Source organism: Sorex araneus, chromosome 6, assembly GCF_027595985.1.
Source record: "Sorex araneus isolate mSorAra2 chromosome 6, mSorAra2.pri, whole genome shotgun sequence".
In the NCBI taxonomy this organism is placed as follows: Eukaryota; Metazoa; Chordata; class Mammalia; order Eulipotyphla; family Soricidae; genus Sorex; species Sorex araneus.
This window is the reverse complement of record NC_073307.1, coordinates 11,942,382-11,963,437: the sequence shown is the minus strand read 5'-3', so window position 1 is coordinate 11,963,437 and position 21,056 is coordinate 11,942,382. Positions and strand designations below refer to the sequence as shown.

Genomic DNA, 21,056 nt, shown 5'->3' with positions numbered 1-21,056 from the left:
CTACAGGCCGCTCAGAGAGGCAGAAGGTGCTGTGTTTGCACCTCGTTTCATGGGCTTCTGCGTCCATCCAGGTGCTCAGACCCTCCTCCGAGGACTGTTTCTCCAGCCCTTCTTCAGCCCCGTGCCCAGCGTCCCGTGTCTAATCACACCCATCACTGATTGCTTTGTCGGCTGCCGAGCTGGACACGTCCCCAACAGTTGCTGACACCACCTGCAGGGCGTCTGCACTTCAGCCCTCTCATCCCTCCCCCTGTACTTCCTGCCCCTCAAGAATAAGGAACCGTTCCAGCTCAGGACTGGTGGTCTGTCTCTGCACCTACAGGGGCAAGCGCCTGCCCTGGGCTTGATTGCAGAGGGGGGTGAGGTGCGGGCTGTTCTTTCCAACTTTATAGGACTCTGGCTGCTGGTCTCAGCTCAATCCCTGTCACCACCATGCCTCACCTGGTTGCCCTGCAGCCTCCATAGTGTCCCAGAGCCCCCCTCCCATAAAAAGTTAAATTTTTAGTTAGTTTGCAGAAGCATATATGTTCCTGTACTTGAGGGAGTACTGTTACAAAATAGCAACTACTCAGGTATGACAGGGCTGATGTTTTTACCTACAAGCAATCTGCTCTCCCAGTCTCATAGGGTAGATCTTTTTCTACGTCGGTTTTCAGCCTGGCCCTTCGAATGTTTCAGGCAACGCCAGTCCCCGGTACATCCGTTGCACAACGTACTGCTTCCCGTGCACGTCGGACATGGCCAAGCAAGCTCAGATTCCCCTGGCCGCCGTCATCAAGCCCTTTGCCACGGTTCCATCCAATGAGGTAGGAGCAGCCAGAAGGAACGGTTCATTGTTTCACCGGTTGTAAAATTTTTCTTGCATCATTATCTTTGTAAACATCTTTCTGAATTGTTTTCAGAAAAGGGGAGCATATTTTGTGAAATGCAAAAATATCTAGTCCTGCAGAACGGGAAGCTATTTTTAGCATCTTACACCTGGCACTGATGAAGGTCACCTTCTGACCCCTTGTCATGAGGCACATGAATAAAAAATACGGCTGTAAACTATGGAATGTCATCTTGTGACGAGGACCAAGCCCTCTCAGGCGGTCCTTCTGTCCTAGTTCAAGACCCCGGCATCTAGGTGTGCTGACGACAGAAGGTGATAGAACTAAGCAAATTTAAAAGGGCCAATGAATAATGTAACATTCATGTACATACTATTGTACATATCATGTCCCTCATTGATAAATGTTAATATCCTGCCATATTTGCTTAGGGTCATTTTCTGAGAATTTAAATCACAGATCCATATATCATGTCTCTGAATCAGCCGTCACTCTCCGTCACTACCACCCCTGGTGGGCAGACAGCGTAAGGAATTTGTTCTGTATCCCCTCTCTACCCAGTTTCACACATAGACTTCACACACAGATATCCACAGCAATGCGTCAGTCCAGTGAACTCTCTCTCTCTGGCACCACCCAGGAATCCATTCCTTTAAAGAAGTGGGCCAGAGAGATGGCTCACCATGCAGGAGCACAGGCTGTGTGTGCAGGAGGCCTGGGTTCAAGTCCCCGCATGGCATGATTCTCTGAGCACTGCTAGGAGCAGCTCCAGAAAGAGCAGGGAACATCCCCTGTGCTCCCCCAGAAATAACAATACTCAAAAAGAGGAAAAGAACTTGCAATGAAATATTACAAATATTTGATTTATTTGATCTTATTTCAGTCCCACCTTCCTCTTTTCACAACCTGTATGTGCTTCTTAGTCATGATTCCTTCTGGCAGTGAAGCTCAGATGCATCAGCTTCTAAGCATGCATCTATTCCAAGTCCCTGACGAGTATGTTACAGCGTTTGACACTTTTCCGGTGAAGGTGTCTGTGTCCCAGTCATATTGCTATCTTCTGTGACTCCTCTTATTGTTGTTGTTGTTTTAATTAGGGTACTATTGGTTTGCAAAAATGTCTGTTAATATGCTTCAGGGGTGCCACACCACCGACACTGCCAAAGTTCCACTGTCCTTTTGGGTATTATGGCTTGCAACAAAAGTATTGAGAGGTTATCATGTTTGTTCCTTTACCTACTTTCAGCACACATTTCCAGCTATCATCGTCATAGTGGTCCCTTCTCTATTCCAACTGCCTTCTCCCCCCAACACTTGAGGCAGGCTTCCAACCGTAGACTACTCCTCCTGGGCCTTATTTCTGCTGTCCTTGGGTATTATTCTAATACTATGGTGTTTTTTTTTTTAATCCCATAAAAGAATGCAATCATTCTAAGTCTGTTGCTCTCCTTCTGACACATTTCACTCAGCATGATACTCTCCATGTTCGTCCATCTATAAGTATATTTCATTATTTCATTTTTCTTAACAGCTGTGTAATAGTCCATTATGTAAATACACCATAGTTTCTTTATCCAGTTGTCTGTTCTGAGACACTTCGATTATTTCCAGATTCTGGTTATTCTGAATAGTGCTGCAATGAACATAGAAGTGCAAATATTTTTTTCTGCAGTGTGTTTTTAGGCCTCTCGGGTATATTCCCAGAATTGGTATTGCTGGGTTGTATGGAAGCTCAATTTCTAGTTTTTTGAGAAATGCCCATATTGTTTTCCAAAAAGTATGATCCAGTTGGTATTCCCACCAACAACAAATGAGAGTCCCTTTCTCCCCACATCCACACCAACACTGGTTGTTCTTATTCTTTTTGATGTGCCAATGTCTGTGGTGTGCGATATTATCTTCTTGTTGTTTTGATTTGCATCTCCTGGATTATTAGCAATATAGAGTATTTTTATGTGCCTTTAGCGATTTGTATTTCTTTTTTAAGGAATTTTCTGTTCATTTCTTCCTCATCTTTTTATGGACTTAGATACCTTATTTGTATAAAGTTCTACCAATCTGTGTTATATATCTTTGATATTAACCCTTATTTATTGGGTATTAGGTAAATAGTTTTTTCCCATTCTGTGGACTGTCTTTGTATCTTGGTCACTGTTTGTTTTTAGTTGCAGAAACTTCTTAGTTTAATATAGTCCCATTTTTTATCTTTGCGTCCGCTTGCTTGGTCAGTGGTGCTTCATCTTTGAAGATCCCTTTAGCTTCAGTGTCATGGAAGGTCCTGCCAGTGTTTTCCTCCATGTACCTTATGGATTCAGATCCGATAGTGGGATCTTTAATCTATTTTGATCTGGCTTTTTGCCTGGTGTTAGAGGTCTGAATTCTTCTTTTTTTTTTTAACGTGTAACTGCCCAGTTTTCCCAGCACTACTTGTTGAAGAGGTTTTCCTTGCTCCACCTCATGTTTCTTGTTCCTTTATCAAAGATTAAGTGATCATATATTTGAGGGTCTGTGTCAGGCCTTGATTCCAGTACCATGCTATTATAATTGCTGCCGCTTCGTAGTAGAGTTTGAAGTTGGGGAAGGTGATGCCTCCTATCTTCTTTTCCCCAAGGATTGCTTTAGCTATTCGTGGAGGGTTATTGTTTCATATGAGTGTTTTATGTTGCTTTATCTTTTTCTTAGAAAATTATCCTGGGTATCCTTAAAAGGACTGCATTTAATCTGTATAATGCTGTGGGGAGTGTCACCATTTTGACAACATTAATTCTCCCGATTCATGAGCGGGGATATGCCTCCATTTCCTAGTGTCCTTTTTTATTTCTTGAAATAGTATTTTGTAGTTTTCTTTATATAGGTCCTTCACCTCTTTAGTTAAGCTGATTCTGAGGTACTTGATTTTCTGAGGCATAATTGTGAACGAGATTGTTTTTATAATATCTATTTCACCTCTTTATTTATATATGGAAAACCATAGACTTTTGGGTATGGATTTTGTAACCTGCCACTTTATTATACAAACCTATAGTTTTTAGGTGCTTTTTTTTTTTTTGTAGAGTCTTTAGAATTTTCTAACTATAGTATCATGTAATCTGCAAATAGTAATGGCTTGACTTCTTCCTTCCCTATGTGCATGCCCTTGATTTTTTTTTGTTGCCTAACTGCTATGGTAGGTACTTCCAATGCTATATTGAGTAGAAGTGGCGAGAGTGGGCAGATTTTATTTCTTTATATACCTCCTAGGAGTGAGATCATGTTCACTTTCTGACTTACGTAGCATCACATTCTCCATTTCCATCCATGTTATAGCTAAAAAAAAAAACAACAAGATTCCACTTTCTTAATATTTAGTAGGACTGCATTGCAGCATGTATACAGAGTTACAGTGCCCTATAATTCTTCATTTCAGCTGGGTGGCATGCTGTCCTTGTAAAACAAACACTACTGTAACAGTATCAATTTTAAATTGCAAACAGATCTCAGAAATGGAAAAATTCCAATTCCTGGGGGAAATTTTCAAGTTCTGAAGTTAAGGGAAAGTATATTCCTATCAATGTGCTGGGGAAAATGTGACAGCGAATCACAGGGTGGGATTGCGACAGAGAGGCGCCCTCTGCTTCACTTCCCCTTAGCCTTGGGAACCGTTTGATAGTAAGGTTCTCTGATTTCCATAATCAAGAGAAGATAACATTTCTAGCCTGAAAGAAACATAGGATGTTACTTTTTTTTTGAGCCAATAAGGAATACATAGAATTTGGACAGTGTTGTTCATGACAATGAATTTGCAATTTTTTTGTTACACATTAGCAAAAACCTAGACACCCTCTGCCCCTTCCCCAGCAGACAGTAAGGGTCAAGCATGCTTGAGACAGAACAAAATGCAAGTCATCCATGCCCAAAGTGGGAATTGCACCATACAGTACTGACCATGAAATCATCTATAACACATTTAATGCATTCCTGAGAATGAAATCTGGTATTTGGTTTTGTGATTGGAAAAAAAAAAGGTTTTAAAACTTAAGGGCTAACCTTTTCCAAAGTGCACACGCACCTTTCATGCAGTCTAAACGTGTACAGCTTTTGAATTTTTCTTCGGCATCTAATAACAAGATCTTCCTCGTTGGGTGAAGCTGTGTGCTTTATGAAAGCCTCTGTGATTTCCAAGGTAATAAAATCGAATGTAGAGTGGTGGCTTATATTTGGAATCTGTCTCGGGCACAAACCGTACTTGAGCAAATAATCTACTCCATGCTTTTCATGTTGCTAGAAGACTGACTCTGCCGATCAGGAAAATGTACTTTGACAGCGCTGTTCTATTTAATCAAATACTCTTTGCAGAAAACTCAGCATTGTTTTCTTAAATAATTAAGAACAAGATCATATTGAATGTTTTATATATAAGCATATATATTCATATATACACACATAAGGGGTATAATTCACAAAGAAAATTATGTTTTTAGTGACCATATAAAATTTGAGAAAAATTACAATCCCTTATATAGCAATATCTCCTGGGTTTTAAGGAATAGATTCTCTAAAGAAATGCTTTCTGTTTGTTGGACCAGACTTAGAGATAGAAAATAAGAAAATGATATCAGTTTAGCAAGATGTCTCTCAAGGCTGTACTCTCTAAGAAAGGGTCTACCTCTTCGGGTGTTTACTCAGCCCAAGCCAGGATTGCTTCGCTGTGCCCACCAGTGCACTGAGTCAGTGTTTGCGTCACCAAGGACGTGGGCATCACCGAGTCTTCTCTTAAGATTACATCCTCCTGGCACATGTTTGTCTGTGATCCCATTGCAGATGGCAGGAAACTGAGGCGTAGAGTGAAGTTACTTGCTAAAAGCAACTTGTGCTGAGGGGCACAGTTAGGATTCCTGCCCAGCCAGCACGATGCCTAAATCTTTTGTTTCATTCATTCATTCATTCATTCATTCATTCATTCATTCATTCATTCCTGTCTGTCTCTTCCTCAGCCCCTTAGCCACCTGTCCCATGTCTTCTTTGCTTTTTTTTTGAAATTTCTCATCTTAACCATTTTTTCTTTCATTTTTTTTTTAAAGGAAACTCTGTTTTTATTTAATCAAAGAGCTGTGATTTATAAAGTTATTGATAGATGAGTCTTTGTGTTTGGACCACACCTGGCAGTGCTCAGAGATTACTTTTCTTTCTCTCTTTTTTTTTTTTTGTTTTTGCTTTTTGGGTCATACCCAGCGATGCTCAGGGGTTACTCCTGGCTCTGCACTCAGGTCTTGGGGGACTATATGGGATTCTGGGAATCGAACCCAGTTTGGCTGCATGCAGACAAACGCCCTACCCGCTGTGCTATTGCTCCAGCCCCTCAGGGGTTACTTCTGATTCTGCACTCAGGAATTCTTCCTGGTCATTCTCAGAGACCATATGGGATGCTGGGGATCAAACCCAGGTTGGCCGCGTGGAAAGCAAGTGCCCCCCCCCCACAGTCCTATCACTCTGGCCCTTGAGAGATTAGTCTTAGGCATACGGTATTCCTATACCAGTCCCACCCACCAGTTCACTTTCCTCCACCAGTGCTCCCATCCTCCCTCCTGCCACCCCATCTCCAATGCCTCCCCACCTTGACAGGCACATTTCAAACTCCATAGTTGTAGATTGGATCTTGTGTTTTCCGTGTGGTTGAGTCTGTGCTTGGGATACAGAGCTAAAGCACTCTCCCACACCGCCAGTGTATCTGAGACCCCCCACCCACCTCTGTGACCCCATAACTTCCTTCTCTCATTGCTTCCTTCTCGCCTCAATTTCTTTCCTCTGTCTTTCTACTCCCTAGTAAAAAGGGGTCTGTGGTGATAACGGCATAACCCCATTACTACATTTCCTCGTCCACTTACTCTATATAACACAAATATCCAATACCATTTTTTTAAAATTTCCCCTGGGGCTTAATTCATAGAAATCTCAAATTTAACAGGTTCAAGTCTGAGTCTGTGATCTCTGTACACCAAACCTGTTTCTCCTTCCGGATACCCATGTATCTATGAAAGACTTTATCACTTACTTATTTACGGGGGGGTGGGAGGTTGTGTCACACTCAGTGATGCTCAGGGTTTACTCCTGGCTCTGTACCCAGGATCCCTTCTGGTGGGACTCAGGGGACTGTTATATGGTGCTGGGGGTCAAACTTGGATCAGCAGTGTATAAGGCAAGTGCCCACTGCACTTCGCCCCAGTCCCTTTATCACTTATTGAAACATTCAAGTAGGAAACCCCCAAACTAATCCATTCTGGGTAATAACAGAAAATGAGGGACATGGTGATTTTTTTTTTCATATTTGTAGCTGTAAATCAAAAACTAAGTTTTGAGATGTATATTTGTGATGAAAGGATTGGAGCTACACCCATTGGTGCTTGGTGCCTACTCCTGGCTCTGTGCTCAGGGGGTGGTGGTAGTACCCATGGGACCATGTGGTGCTGGAGATTGAATCAGGGTCAAACCAGGCACAAGCAAGATGGATACCCTCAACCCCCCACAATCTCTCTGGCCCTTCATGTATACTTCTTCATGGTAAACTGATTAAATTAATGCAGCTTTCATATTTTTAGCTATAGTAAGAGTTGAGACTTTATTGCTTATGTGACTAATATTGGTACATATTGTTATAGAAAAAATATGTGGAATATTTAGATGTTCTGGTTATCAAGGTTTACTTAACCCCCTGCCCCCCCAAAAAAGAGGGTTAACTTAATACAGTTTTTCCTTGTCAGTTCTATTGTTTGACAGGACTTTTTAAAGCGTGGCATTGTGTTAGCAACCGCTTATAAAAATAAACCTAAGCCAAGCAGTTATATTCAGAGAATGTTCCCTTTGATCATTTGCTTTGGAGATGTATGGTCTTTTCAAAGGCATAACTATGTCATCACTGTTTAATAATTTATCTTCCTTATAAATGTTAGTATTTTCTGTTTTAAGTGAAATCCACTGCCACCTTCATTGTCATCAGCTACGAGGTGTTTGTCCAGTGCAGGCTATTGGTTATCTTCTTAACTTTTGTCTAATCACATACAATTTTATTTTTTAAACTGTATTTAAGAATTGAGGTAGAAGTGGTAAAGATTTCCAGTGAAAAGCACTTGGAGATGATCCTTAATTTGAATTTTCTATAAAATAGGAAATCTTTATATTTTAGACAAGTATACTCATCTAATTATACGTAAAATGAAGTCATTTACCTATAAACAGATGAAGAAGCTTTTACTCCATCTGTGGGTAGAGTCAGGAATATCTCCGAGTTTCTTTTTATACATCATTATGATCATCAACATAATTGCTCTGTTATTTAGTATAGTGCGGATAAAAAAAAATTCCCCAAGACTTTAATCTTTGTCCTAGGAACTGAGCCACACTTTAGGAAAATGAAAAAACATGAGGCCAGTTACTTTAGTCAAAGACTTAGAGAAAAATTGTGTATACAGTTAATTTTCATCCAATGTGAAAAGGAAAACCTTGCTCTAAAGAGTTTAGGTTCAGGGAAGTTTCACCTTAAGTATGTCTTAATGAACAAAGAAGTTTTTCTACTTCATTTTATTTTCTGAATATATCAGTGTACATGTTCTGATGTACTCAGTAGATAGGAAGAGTCAGTTGGCACGAAAAAGGAAGGGATATCAAGAACTACATGTCAGAAGGGGAAAGACTGTCAGAGAACCAAACCAACTTGACAACATGGGCACATGGACCTCTTGGCCTGCAGCTACAGAGGGACCACTCAGGATGCTCGGGGTACTCCGGGTGATCTTGCAGAGTCAACTTGATTGGGTCAGGGGTCACACTGCTGCTTAAGGGGCCAGGAAAAACACTGCCTCTTGTCATCTTTTTTTGTTTGTTTGTTTTGCTTTGATTTGAAAGGTAAACTCTGTTGAAGTTTTAGCCCAGTTTTTAGCCCAGTTTTAGCCCAGTTTTATAGAAATAAAGGTAGTGTGGCATCTGGGATAAGTCAAGTCACGCAGTTCATTAGTAATGCTGCTGGAGCTTTAGCTTCCAAATTCTAAGTTCTAGCCATTGCATCTGGCTATAAATGAGCTTATTGAGGCTTTACTAGGCTAAATATCTAAATAGCATTCTGGTTTCTCGCTGGCTGGACTCACAGCAATGACTTACTTGCTCCTGAAAGCTTATCTTTTTCTGTCAAAATTAAATTTATTACTGATTTGAGAACGATATCATTAAAAGACATAAAGATATCCTTGGGCTTGTGACATTTCTTGGTTTGCTGAGAACGCCTCTGCTCTTCACGCTCTTTGACCGAAGCTGCTTATTACTCCTTGGGGGCAGCGACCAACCAGAATCCAGCAGTAGGTTGGACATTTCTTCCTCAGAGAATAAATGCCGTTTTCTCAGTGTTGGATCAACATTTGAAAAGCAAAGATAAGCCCGGATGATAATGGGGGTTGACCTCTTGATATTTTAGACCTCTGTTTTAATATTTTTAGCAGTTGGGGCTTAATTGTATGATTTCTTGGCAGCAATTTGAGCCTATTAATAAGCCTGTCGCTAGTAAAGTACCTTTAAATGGCCCTAGACTCCACGTAAAACCCATTCACCTTTCTCACCAAGGTGAGCACTCCTGAGTATATTGTACCCTGCACTAGTGTCGTCGATCATGTTCATGAACATTTTTTCTGGTGGATTTTTTTAACTGCTTGAGTTTGAGCAGTGCTGTTTGTTTTCCCTCAGTCCGTAGGTTCTACTCTCGTGGACTGAACCAACTCTGGATGTCTATTGGTTGACTGCTTAGGTATGGAACCAGCATATATGCAGAACTGGCAGTTCCATACAGATTCTCTACTGTGCAAGGCAGATTGGTGTCCCAGTCCTCTCCCCAGTCTCCAGTTAAAGGATCAGCTATTTCATTATAAAGAGTAGAATGGTGAATTAATGGTGAACAAAGATATTTCAGGAACTAATAAAAATTCCTCTATGATGATGATCATATCTATCACTATCTCATCGTTGATCATCAATTTGCTCGAGCAGGCCCAGTAACGTCTCCATTTGTCCTAGCCTCTCTTTACTCATTCTTCCCAATGGTGCCGCATTAGAGGCTCTTTCAGATGATGATCATAGAGGGAAATATACACACACACACACACACACACACACACACACACACACATATGTATATATATGCCTCTTGGAGAGCCCGGCAAGCTACCGAGAGTATCCTACCTGCACAGCAGAGCCTGGCAAGCTCCCCGTGGTGTGTTTGATATGCCAAAAACAGTAACACGAACAGGTCTCATTCCCCTGACTCAGAAAGGAGCCTCCAATCTTAGCAAAAGACGACTAAGAAGAGGCTGCTAAACTCTCAGGCTGGGACAAATGGAGACGTTACTAGCACCCACTCAAGTAAATTGATGAACAACGGGATGACAGTGATACAGTGAATAAAAATTAACTCCTTTCTCCAAAGCACACTGGAGAGTAGTTAATGGGTCGCTGGCTTGGGAACCTGGAAGTGACTGAGTCTCCTTGCCAGTATTTATTGTGACCTTGAACCTTGCTTCCCAGAAGGGAAAAGTTTGGCTCTGATGTCCACCTGAAAGACTGCCACCTTTCCCTTACTTTCCACTCTGGGAGTGGAGGGCATTCAGCATGGATTGCCATCTATACATCATACTAACACTTCCTATATGTTCTTAGAAATTCATAGGCCTAGGGGGCTGGAGTGATAGCACAGCTGGTAGAGTGTTTGCCTTGCACGTGGCTGACCCAGGTTCGATTCCTCTGTCCCTCTCAGAGAGCCTGAAAAGCTACCGAGAGTATCCCACCTGCATGGCAGAGCCTGGCAAACTACCCATGGCATATTTGATATGCCAAAAACAGTAACAGGTCTCACAATGGAGATGTTACTGGTGCCCACTTGAGCAAATCGAAGAACAATGGGATGGCAGTGCTACAGGGTTATGGATAGATGGTATAGAGATTAAGGCACTTGCCTTGCATGCAGCTGACCCCAGTTTGTTCACTAGCATCACATATGGTCCCCATCACAGCCAGGCGTCACCCCTGAGCAGAGTTGGGAGTAAGCTCTGAGTACTGCTGGAGTTGACCCAACCCTCTCCTAACCACCCCCCCAATTAATCTATGGGAACAAGTTATTCATCCCAACCCAAAGTGGCTTTATTTATTTTTGTAGTATAAGGAAATATACTCTTCTTTAAAATTTATGATTGAGAAACTATGCATTCTTTTACATCTAGCTAGCTTGCATGACAAATACACTCTGAAAAGAAAGTGGATATGACTGTCCTTTAAATAACTTAAAGTTTATGATGTGAATTATTTTTGAATGCAATCTTCAGAAGTCTAAATCAATTTTTAACATATGCATTCTAATCTTAAATTGTCTGCTTCAGTGCAGCGTTTATAAAGCGATTAACATAAGAACTTGGCAAAATAAAATGGAAATAGCATGTAAAATACTCTAATGTATGAAGTTACTCTTGAAGGAATCCTATCCCCGGGGAAAGATTTTTCTCACTGTTCATATAATGCTCTGAAAAAGTTTGGCTGCTTTTTCGAAGACCAAAATGCCATCCTATTTTAGAACGGTGTATAGTAGATATAAAGGGAAAAACACTTATGTCAGGTCAACAGGTGATTAAAATTCTATTTAAAGTTCCAGTGTAGAAGCTCAACGTACTGAGCTTATTTCCTCAATCACAAAAATTCAGTGTGAATCTTTAATTTTTATCAAATGGAGAATAACTTTAGGAGTGAGAATTAAAAAGTATTCTGTCTTGGCAGTTTCCAGTGAATGTTGATGTGGGTTTTATGACCTGTCTGGCAACTGAGCATTCATCCTCTGTGGTACAGGAATCATGGTCAACAATCTGGAAGCAAATAGCCTCTGTGAGGAGGGACTGCCCGCTGCAGAGAAAATAATGCAGAGCCTTCTTGCTACCACTTGCATTCGTCCTACGGTTCATATTTTAGCAGCTCTGAACTAGGAGTACGGGACTGCTGAGATAGTACAGGAGGTGAGGCACTTTCCTTTCATGCAGTTCCCTGGGCCCCTGCACCCTGCATAGTCCCCAAGCACCCCTAGGAGTCACTTCTGAGCACTGCCAGGAGGAATTCAAAAAACCACCACCGCACAGTAACAACAAACCACATGTGCATGTGCAATTTCAATGAGAAATATCAGTGTCTCATATTGACGGAACTTGAGAGGCCCCCCAGTGAAGTGGCACTTGGCCTTCTACGTGGTTCAGTCCCCAGCACTGGGGTGGGGGTGGAGTAGTTGGGAATTTATAGGATATTAGAATCGGTGAAAGTATACGGACTATAGTTTTATGGTCCTACCTCCTGTCAAATTATGTGGACGTTTATAATATACAGGGTTTAGTATTTATACAATTGCTGCGTTGCTTCAGTATTTAGTATTTAGTATTAAAGTTTGGAAAAGTCAAATGCTTTAAAAGTAAAAGTCAGATAACTTGTTATTTGAACATTTCTATCCAGTTCTCTCACCGAATACAAGGAGGACAATGGATAAACAAAATCCTGGTTGTTGTTTTTTTTAAGCAGGCACCAAAAAATGTCCTTCCTGTTGCTTATTACAACTAACTGGCTAATACAATGAACAAAAAATAAAACATACTGCAGTAAAAGAAAATTTGTGAAAATTGTATCTTACCATAGGGACATTAAGTCCTTGTCAGAGGTTTACTAAACTGTCGTTGCTAGTTGAGTAGTTGAGTCTTCTGTGTTAATGCTTTTGTTTACTGAGCTTGAGTGGACTCTATGGTGCCTTCCCATCTAATGTGGTGTGCTCCGACTGGGAGGTCAGCGTTACAGAGGTTGGAGGCGTGTGCTGTTCTGGCTGCATGCTCCAGAAACTCCAGAGCATTTATCTGGGCCGTGAGCTTACACGGTGGTGCTGTGGCTGTGGGTGTGGCTGCTGGGGCCTTGGGAAGGGGAGAGGCGGGGAGGGGGCAGTGAAGTTGGGCTGTGGCGTGGCAGCAGCTGTGGGGGTATGACCCCCGCAGGGGGGGACTCAGCCTGGCCCCTCCCCAAGGCGCCCAGCGTTTTCAGTTGGAGAGTGGGGCATCCATGAGTTTTTGTGGCTAGTTGATCTCCAGGATTTAATCGTGAGTCCCAAAGCTGGGAACATAGATGAGCTTCCACAGTGGCAGTTGTCACAAAACCCTATTTTATTTTTATTTTTTTCCAGAGAAATGGCTGCTACTTTAATAACCTTCAATATTTCAACAAAAACTCACTGTTATTATTTGGAGTTTCCCCCCCAAGTCAGACCTGTTCAAAAGGAACCGTTTCACATTGCTGACAATTGTAGATGTTAAGTTGTGTGTTCGCGGCAGCATCCGCGCAGTTTTGGATTTCTGTATAAAGTCCAGGGAAAATTCTGCCAGAAATTGCATAGCCCAGCTCACAGTCCCAGTGCATTGCTATAAGAAGTCTCTGGAATCAAAGTCTTTAGGCGCAGAGGGTCCGTTTCACTCTCAGCAGCTCCGAATTTATCTGGGCCAAGGGCGTGCCGGTTACACCCACTTCCCATGAGTCCCTAGGAGCCCCAAGTGTAAAAATCGTATACCTCTGGGTTAGGAGTCTCAGAAGATGGCTCCTGCCATGTGGATGATTCTGCCACTGCCATTTTCCGTGCAGGGAGACGGGGTGGGGAGGAAAGATCCACCCCCGGGCAGCACAGAGTTGTAGCCCAGTTCACAGTCCCAATGCATTGCTATAAGAAGCTGCGCTGGAGGCCCGAATGTGTTAGGTCTCTGGAATCAAAGTCTTTAGGCGCAGAGGGTCCCACAAAACCCTATTTTGAAGATGATAGGATGAAAGGAAAAAAAGAAAAAAGAAACCCCATCGCAAACCTTTACTTTGGAATTATTTGTTTCATGGAGTGCCTGTCAGTGGCATCCAGTTCTCTGTGAAGCACAAGTGACTCCTAAAGTGATTCTTTGTGAGGGGCTGAATGTTGCTTTGATTGAGGAGTGGGTGCAGGAAGTTGGTGCCCTGTGGAGTGGGGTACACACACAGACTCTGTGTGACCTTGAACTTTTTTCTTTGCTTTGTTGTTTGTTTTGGGTCTACACTTGACAGTGCTCAGGGGTTACTTCTGGTTCTACACCCAGAAAATCACTCCCGACAGTGCTCTAGGGACCATATGGGATGCCTGGATCAAATCCAGCCGGCCATATGCAAGGCGAGCACCCTACCCACTGTACTCTCCTGCCAGCCTCCGACTTTACATTTTTGAGCCTCATTTTTCTCATAAATGAAATTATTATGATAGCATCACTTAAACCTTTATGGTTCAAGGGAAATATAAGAAATGATAGTTATCCTTATTTACATTTTATTCATGATTTGTAATAGTCTTTTGCTATAAATATTAAATTCCTTTATGGAAAACTTTATTTAGTTTTCAAATTGTTAACTGTAGATACTAGCACAAGTAAATGTATTAGGAAGAGAAGTATGGCTATGATAATAATTTCAGTCTGCCTGGAGGAGAAAAATGATCAAATAGTGACTCAAGCTGTATACCTAATATGAAGAGGAACAGGAAGCAATTTATAGTCATATATAAATGGGAAGAGTTGTTATTAGTTTCCATTAAAAATAAATGCTTTGTCATACCTGTTCTTTGATACTATTCCACTATTTTGATATTTTAATGCTCATATGATAAGTAGTCATGTAATATAAGCATTTATAGTTTTCAGTTCATTTTGGGAATTGGCTGGAATAAATTTCCCTCAATCTCATACCACACTTTTCTGTTCTTTTAGCCTAGTCAACTTAGAGATTTCTGTTCCAAGTACCTCCTCAGGATCACTTTCCCGGATATTATGCTGCCTTGGAGTCTCCCCAGACCACTTATAATGTTTTACAATATGTGTGTGTGTGTGAGCATTTAATTCCTGTCCTTTTCCTAGTAGATTTCATGAGGGTGGGGATGACATCCGATCCTTCTCACTGTTGTATTTCCAAAGACCAAAAAAGTTCCTGAACATTTTTGTGTTATGTGAACAGTTACTATATTTTCACTTTACAGTATCATTTACAGAGGGAAGTAAGTAGAATTTTGAGGTCAAGTAAATTCTGTGAGATTTTTTACTGCATATGTCTATACCCAAGCATTTATTAGGCCTCTGTTGACTCCGTGTTCAAATGCTGTATTTGATACACAGTGAGTTTCAAAGTAAATCAGAAAGCAACAGACTGTCTAGAAGCTAAGCTAAGCCCCAGGCCTCACATTTCAGAATTATCTCTTTACCCAGGCATCTGCCATTTGCTTGAATTTCCATGTTCCATATCAAAGAAAATATTTTATTTCCCACACATATGTTCCTATGCAAACTTGCCATTACGCTTGCTTTTAAGATTGCTAGCAGATGAAACAGCTGTGACAAGTTGGGTAACAGCTGCTTACGGAATGTCTTGGACACAAATTCTTCATACATTTGGCTTAGGTTTCACTTTTATTCTCTGCTCTGATGTTCGCTTCTTTCTATCATCTAATTTTGTGAAAGTATAGTGTGTATGTGTATGTGTGTATGCTAATGAAATGGGAACTTATATATGCTTGTTAAAAAGGGATTTAAAATATTTAAAATATTCTTCATTGGGAAAATCTAAGCCCGTTTGGCTTTCTTGGACATCATTTCTCGAAAGTACAGGATAAGTAGAAAAACCTTAATTAGTCACCTACTGTATATAGATATCATAAAACAAGGGGCGAAGCGATAGTGCAGTGGGTAGAGCGCTTGCCTTGCACACAGTCAATCCAGGTTCGACCCCTGGCACCCCCTGTGGTTCCTTGAGCCCACCAGGAGTAAGCCCCGAGTGCCGAGCCAGGAGTAAATCCTGAGCACCACTAGGTGTGGCCCAATAACAAAAACAAATTTGAGAAGATATCATGGACACCGTCTACCACAAAATTCACTCTTGGTAATGCTAGGCAGAGACACTAATGCAGAGTGAAGTGTATCCGAGTCTGAGAAGTAACACCGGGTCGAGGATGTGACTTAAGTGATAGCGCACAAGCCTGACATATTCAGTGCCCTGAGTTTAATCCCAGCACCTCATGCCCCTGCACCCTTGAAGATCTCGGGTGTGGCCCTGGTGGCATCGAGCATTGCCAGGGCAGGCCACCTCGTGTGAGAAGGTCCTGCGGAGGTTGGCCCCTCGCAAAAAGAAATAGGAAGAGAATATAACATAGTCTTCGTTCATTTGGGCTAGCTCGTTCCATATGCTTGTCTTTTACATGATTTGGAAGGTTTTGATATTTCTTAACCTAAATATATCAGGCTTAATTTTTGTCTACCTTTCTCCTTTCTTTAAAGGAAAGGACAGAAAATATGACCTCGCGTATGTGAATTTTTATTGTTGGTTCGCTGTGTTAAGTTACTTTCTCTCTCCTCCCAGCTCATTATTGATACTTTATACAAATATGGAGGTATTTATTTCTCTGGACACTTTTGAATTTGGTAACACATATTTTTCTAATTAAAATTTTTTTAAAAGCTTGAACCCTATGCTTAAGTTCCTCTGGCCTATGACTTTTGGCTCTTTGCCCAGATCAGATTAATCCTCACAGGATTTGCTGTCTTGCTTGCAAGTGGCCCAGCCAGCGCACAGGGCTGCCCACCAGGGACAGTCACTGAGGAACGTTGACCTGACGTTGCGGGAGATGGAGAGCTCGCCAGCCTCCAACTCCAAGAGCAATTCCCAGGAAAAGACTCAGCCCTGTTTGCATTAGTGCCTCGTGTCCATCAGGGTCTTCTCTGAAGAGACTGGCCACTTGCGTTTTTGTATGATGCGCACTGACAGAACCAGTTTTGTAATTGCAGGATTACACCTAGATTTTAGCGATTTTTCAGTCATCCCATACACCACAATCTGGACAATGATACATTATTCTTCAGTGCTCTCATTGATCAGTAGTGTCCGTTTTGCTTTACTTTATTCCAAAGATAATTTAGCTCAGATATTCCTTGTTCAAAAAGATGTGCACGTGCTGCTGTTTTGTCAGTAAACAGAAAGAAACAAGATCTTTCTCCCCCGCAGAGCATCTATTTTTGTCTATTGATTTATCTATTGATTTGCTTTGTGGTGCCAGAGTATCGAACCCAGGACCTCACACATGTAAGGCAAGTGCTCAACTGCTAAGCTACATCCCAGCCCTGAGCTTATGTCTTCATGAAGAAAGGCAATGCAGTGAACCTCAGCAGAAGACGAATATTGAACGTAAGGGTGAAGGGAAGTGTGGCACGGGTGTGGGTGGGGGGTCACGAACTCCTGGGGAAGGGACAGAATAAAGTTTCTGATTAAATGAAGCAGCCAGCTGGACCTGGTGCAGAAGTCATTTACACAGACTAGACATTGCACAGGAGGAATACGTTAAAGGTGCTTTCATGGCCATATCAAGAAGAAAGGCAAAGAGGAGGAAAGACTTTTACTTGTAATTCTGCAGAGAAACGAAGGGAGTTTTCCTCTAAGCGTATTCCTTTTGACCCTTTCATCTTTAAAATGGAGCCATTCACAGCTTTCCTTTGAGGAACAGAAAACTGCCAATTACTTTCTCAGGCAGAAGCAGGCCGGACTCAGAGGGGCTCTAAATTTAAAATGTATTTCCATCATCTGTGGAACTCTGTGCATTCCTGTAGCAATTAACCATGTCTTCTGCAGGCGGCCTATAATTAGACCACAAAATGTAATTCCTCCCTCAGGGATAGGCGATAAACTATAATAGAGCGAGGCTTAAGGGAAGTGTGGGAACACGGCTGGCAACCCTAGAATTCCTGAATATCCTGGTTCTTTGAGAAAGGGAGCCCCCTCTCTGCGTTTCCAGCCTCTGTCCGAGCAAGAATGAGTCTGCGGTCTTTGCTGAGTTACCCATAACTTGAAAGACTGCATCAGAATCATCCAACCCAGGCTGACAATCCCTTTGTCCTTTTTTTTTGGTGAAGAGTCACTGTGTCGTGTCTGATGTAGGGCTGCCATTCTGGAAAACCTATATAATGGGGCTTCGCAACTTTGCTGGGATTTGTTTTCTTTCACTGTGGACATCTTTCTGCATGGCCTCTCCCCAGGAATAGCCCTTGCACAGACTTCGGCACCGACTCCGAGCTGACCTTCTCCCCCAAACAGTGCTCCTAGCAGCAGGGGGCCCGGCTAGAAAGGTCACAGCTGTGTTTGCTTTTAGCCGCTTTTGGCATTTCCAAGAAAGGAGTTTCCTTGTTTGTGCATATTTGGCGATGAACTTAGCACTTTAGGGTTTATCATGCCCAGATTTAATCTCCCGTGATAAAACGCGACTGGCAGTAGTCCAAATCCAAATGCAACTTCTGAATTTCCTTCCCTTCCCCTTCTTTTTTTTTTCTTTAGACATCTTAATTATAAATTATTTTAATAAATTTTTTGGTTATAGTGACAGCCCAGTGTGTTACTATAGAAGTTTCAGGCATATATATCAACATGAGCTACAAAACTACATTAAATTCACTGCTAAAAGCCCACCCCACACAAATACTATAAATTTGGATAGAATAAAGTGTTTAGATATTTTTCAGTGCTAGGTAGACCAAAAAAACAAAAAAAAAACAAAATCCTTGCGCAAGAAAGACTAATTTCCAAATTGAACCCTAGGACAAGAAAGATTCATTTTCAAAGTAAACTGATATTTTAAGTTAGTATAGGCTTTAGATATAGTTATAACAAGAATTAGTAGATTACTAGTAGTGTTCAAGAGAAAAAAATATCAAAAGCAATCATTCAGATACTTCTGCCACTCAAATAGGCAGAGGGTTGATTTTTCTGGAAATAGAAACAAAATTTTAGGCTAGCAGGGGCCCCCTGATATCTTTGCAAGTGTGAGTCCTGCTCTCTAGGAGACGCGTCACCTGGCTTTTCAGGAAGTCTGCTGCTGTCTTGCTGTGCGGGGTATTCTGAAAAGTCCAACGCAATAGCAGTGCTGTTGGAAAAAACATAGAGTTCGTCATCTGGTGCCCTGTCCCCTCTGTCCATTGTGGCCTGACAAAGTCTTATATGGTAAAGTTAAAAATAGCGGGCACGCAAGCTGCTTCTCCTTGCCCTTTCCTATGGAAACGTCTGGACTCCGGGCGGTTGATACTTTTCATGTTCACGTGTGGGCATAAGCCTCGGGGAATCCCATTCAGCTCCTCCACCCCCCAGCCCCCAGCCTGCCCTCATAGTCCGAATGTTTCACGTGTTTAAAGGGCAGTTGTTCATCACAGGCTCTGGATTATCTTTTCACATATCGTTTCCCAGCTTCCACTTATTTAGCCCCCAATTAATCCAAATGACCACGTGACGGTTTTTCTGGAGACAGAGCTGAATAACTGAGCAGCGCTCCACCCCGTGAGGCGGCGCGGGCCAGAGAGAATTGATGAGGCAGAACCTCGCGCTGGAGATAGATGTTCACGGTGATTTACTGGGGAATGTAACTGGCGTCGGATAGGATCCTTTATCAAGCTGGGGGCCAGGTTCCACTTTGGCAGGTCTTGCTTTATGTCTTCGCATCTGATTTAGGATGCCCCCGAGGCAAACATTACTGGCATGTTTAGTGGGAGATATTTCTTTCTGGTCCTTAGTCATGTACAATATTGGCCATGTGCTGACAAGTTGTTTTTTGTTTATTCGTGGAGCCTGGAAGTATTGGTGGTTATGAGGGTTGCCCCAGTGGTGCTTAGAGAACCATCCCATGTTGGGGGTCCGACTCAGGTGCTCTGCCACTGAACTCTCTTTCTGGGGTCTCCACTGCGTCACCCCAAGACAGGCTATTCCCTGAAAGAACTCTAGCGAACAAATTGAGATGTGTGTGGGAGGAGTGAGGGGAGAGGCGAGGAGGGAAATGCATTGAAGGTAGAAAATATGTGGGTTTTTTTTTTTTTTCAGAAGTAGTTAACAGGGGTTAGGAGATGGGGAGGTTGGTGGCTAGCATGTGTTTGTGGATGTGCCTGGATTACACCGTGCGACTCCAGAGCGGAAGGATTGGGGATGGAAAGAAAAGGGAAGCAGGAAGAGGTCTTTCCACCGCTCTCCTGGATGGAAGCGGAAAGAACATTCCTGGGTCAGAGTGTTCTTTGGACCACTCTGTCTTGCCCTTTCTTTCATTCGCAGCATCGCCTGGGAGTCGGCAGTTCAGAGGCAGTTCCCAGCTACGCGCTGGGACTGGAGAGATAGAGAACTCTATGGCTGAGCCCTTACTTTGCATGCAGAGGCTGGGGGGCGGGGGGGGGGGGCAGAGCTTTTATCCCTGGTAGCACCAGGAGCTATCTAGGAGCCTCCAAGCACTGCTGGAGCCCCCCACCCCCCAAAAAAGGAAGGCCTTTCTTCAAGGTGGCACTTCTGAGCCCACCATGTCTGCCACGGTGTCACACCAGCACCAGTACTGAGGTGGAGCAGTTGACACAACCTTTCCTTCACTCACCCCTCATGGCCCACACCACCTTTGGGTGGACCACAGTTTTTATTACGCTTTGCTAATTCTTCCATTTCCCCGCATACATTCAAGGAAATGTGGGGAAAGAATTTGAGACATTTAAACTAAGGTTCTCTTGACTAGCCAGTGGCCCCGACACCTGCTGTTCTGCTCTTGATGCCCTAACAGAGCCTGTATTTTGTCATTCAATCTCACTTTGTTTCACGCAGAATAGTTTCAAACAATTGTTGAGGTTTCTTTAGCAAAAGCATTTGTTTCTTAACTTTTTGATGGCACTAGCTGACATATAGTCAGTTCAGTATTATTAGAGTTACGTGAAATAAAATTGGGGTAATCCCCGTAGTTTATTAGCTAGAGAGAGCTTTCATCTCTAGCTCCACACTGCCACCTCGTGGCTCTGTCTGTTCTGTTTGGGGCTAATCCATCTGTGCTACGAGGCTGCCTCCTGCCTCTGCAGCAAAGGCCGTAGAGCAAGGCAGTGTACCCAGACTTTAATTATACAGCTGCTGAAACAAAGATACCAGATCACAAGCTTGATAAAAATTCCCCCTGTGGGTTCTTTCTATATGTGATCCTTTGAACATTTATTTTCATTCTCGAAATACAATCTATGCAGAGTTTAACTTTGCCCTCTAGCTAAGGAGAACTTTTGGGGATACATTCTGCTCATGACACATGTGTGTGCTAGTTAGATCAGTATCGCCTTGTCCCACTAGACCACGTTCCCCACTATCACACAGTAACCCCGCATC

General features: G+C 42.5%; 1 protein-coding gene across 2 annotated transcripts in view; it reads left to right on the top strand.

The window, feature by feature from the left end:
* The window catches only part of SEC24D (SEC24 homolog D, COPII coat complex component), a 91,457-nt gene that overhangs the window by 29,474 nt on the left and 40,927 nt on the right, over positions 1-21,056 (top strand). For both annotated transcript variants that reach the window (XM_055142081.1, XM_055142080.1), the window contains exon 8: positions 679-806. In XM_055142081.1, coding sequence (XP_054998056.1) covers positions 679-806 — 128 coding nt within the window. The remainder of the gene's footprint in view (positions 1-678; positions 807-21,056) is intronic.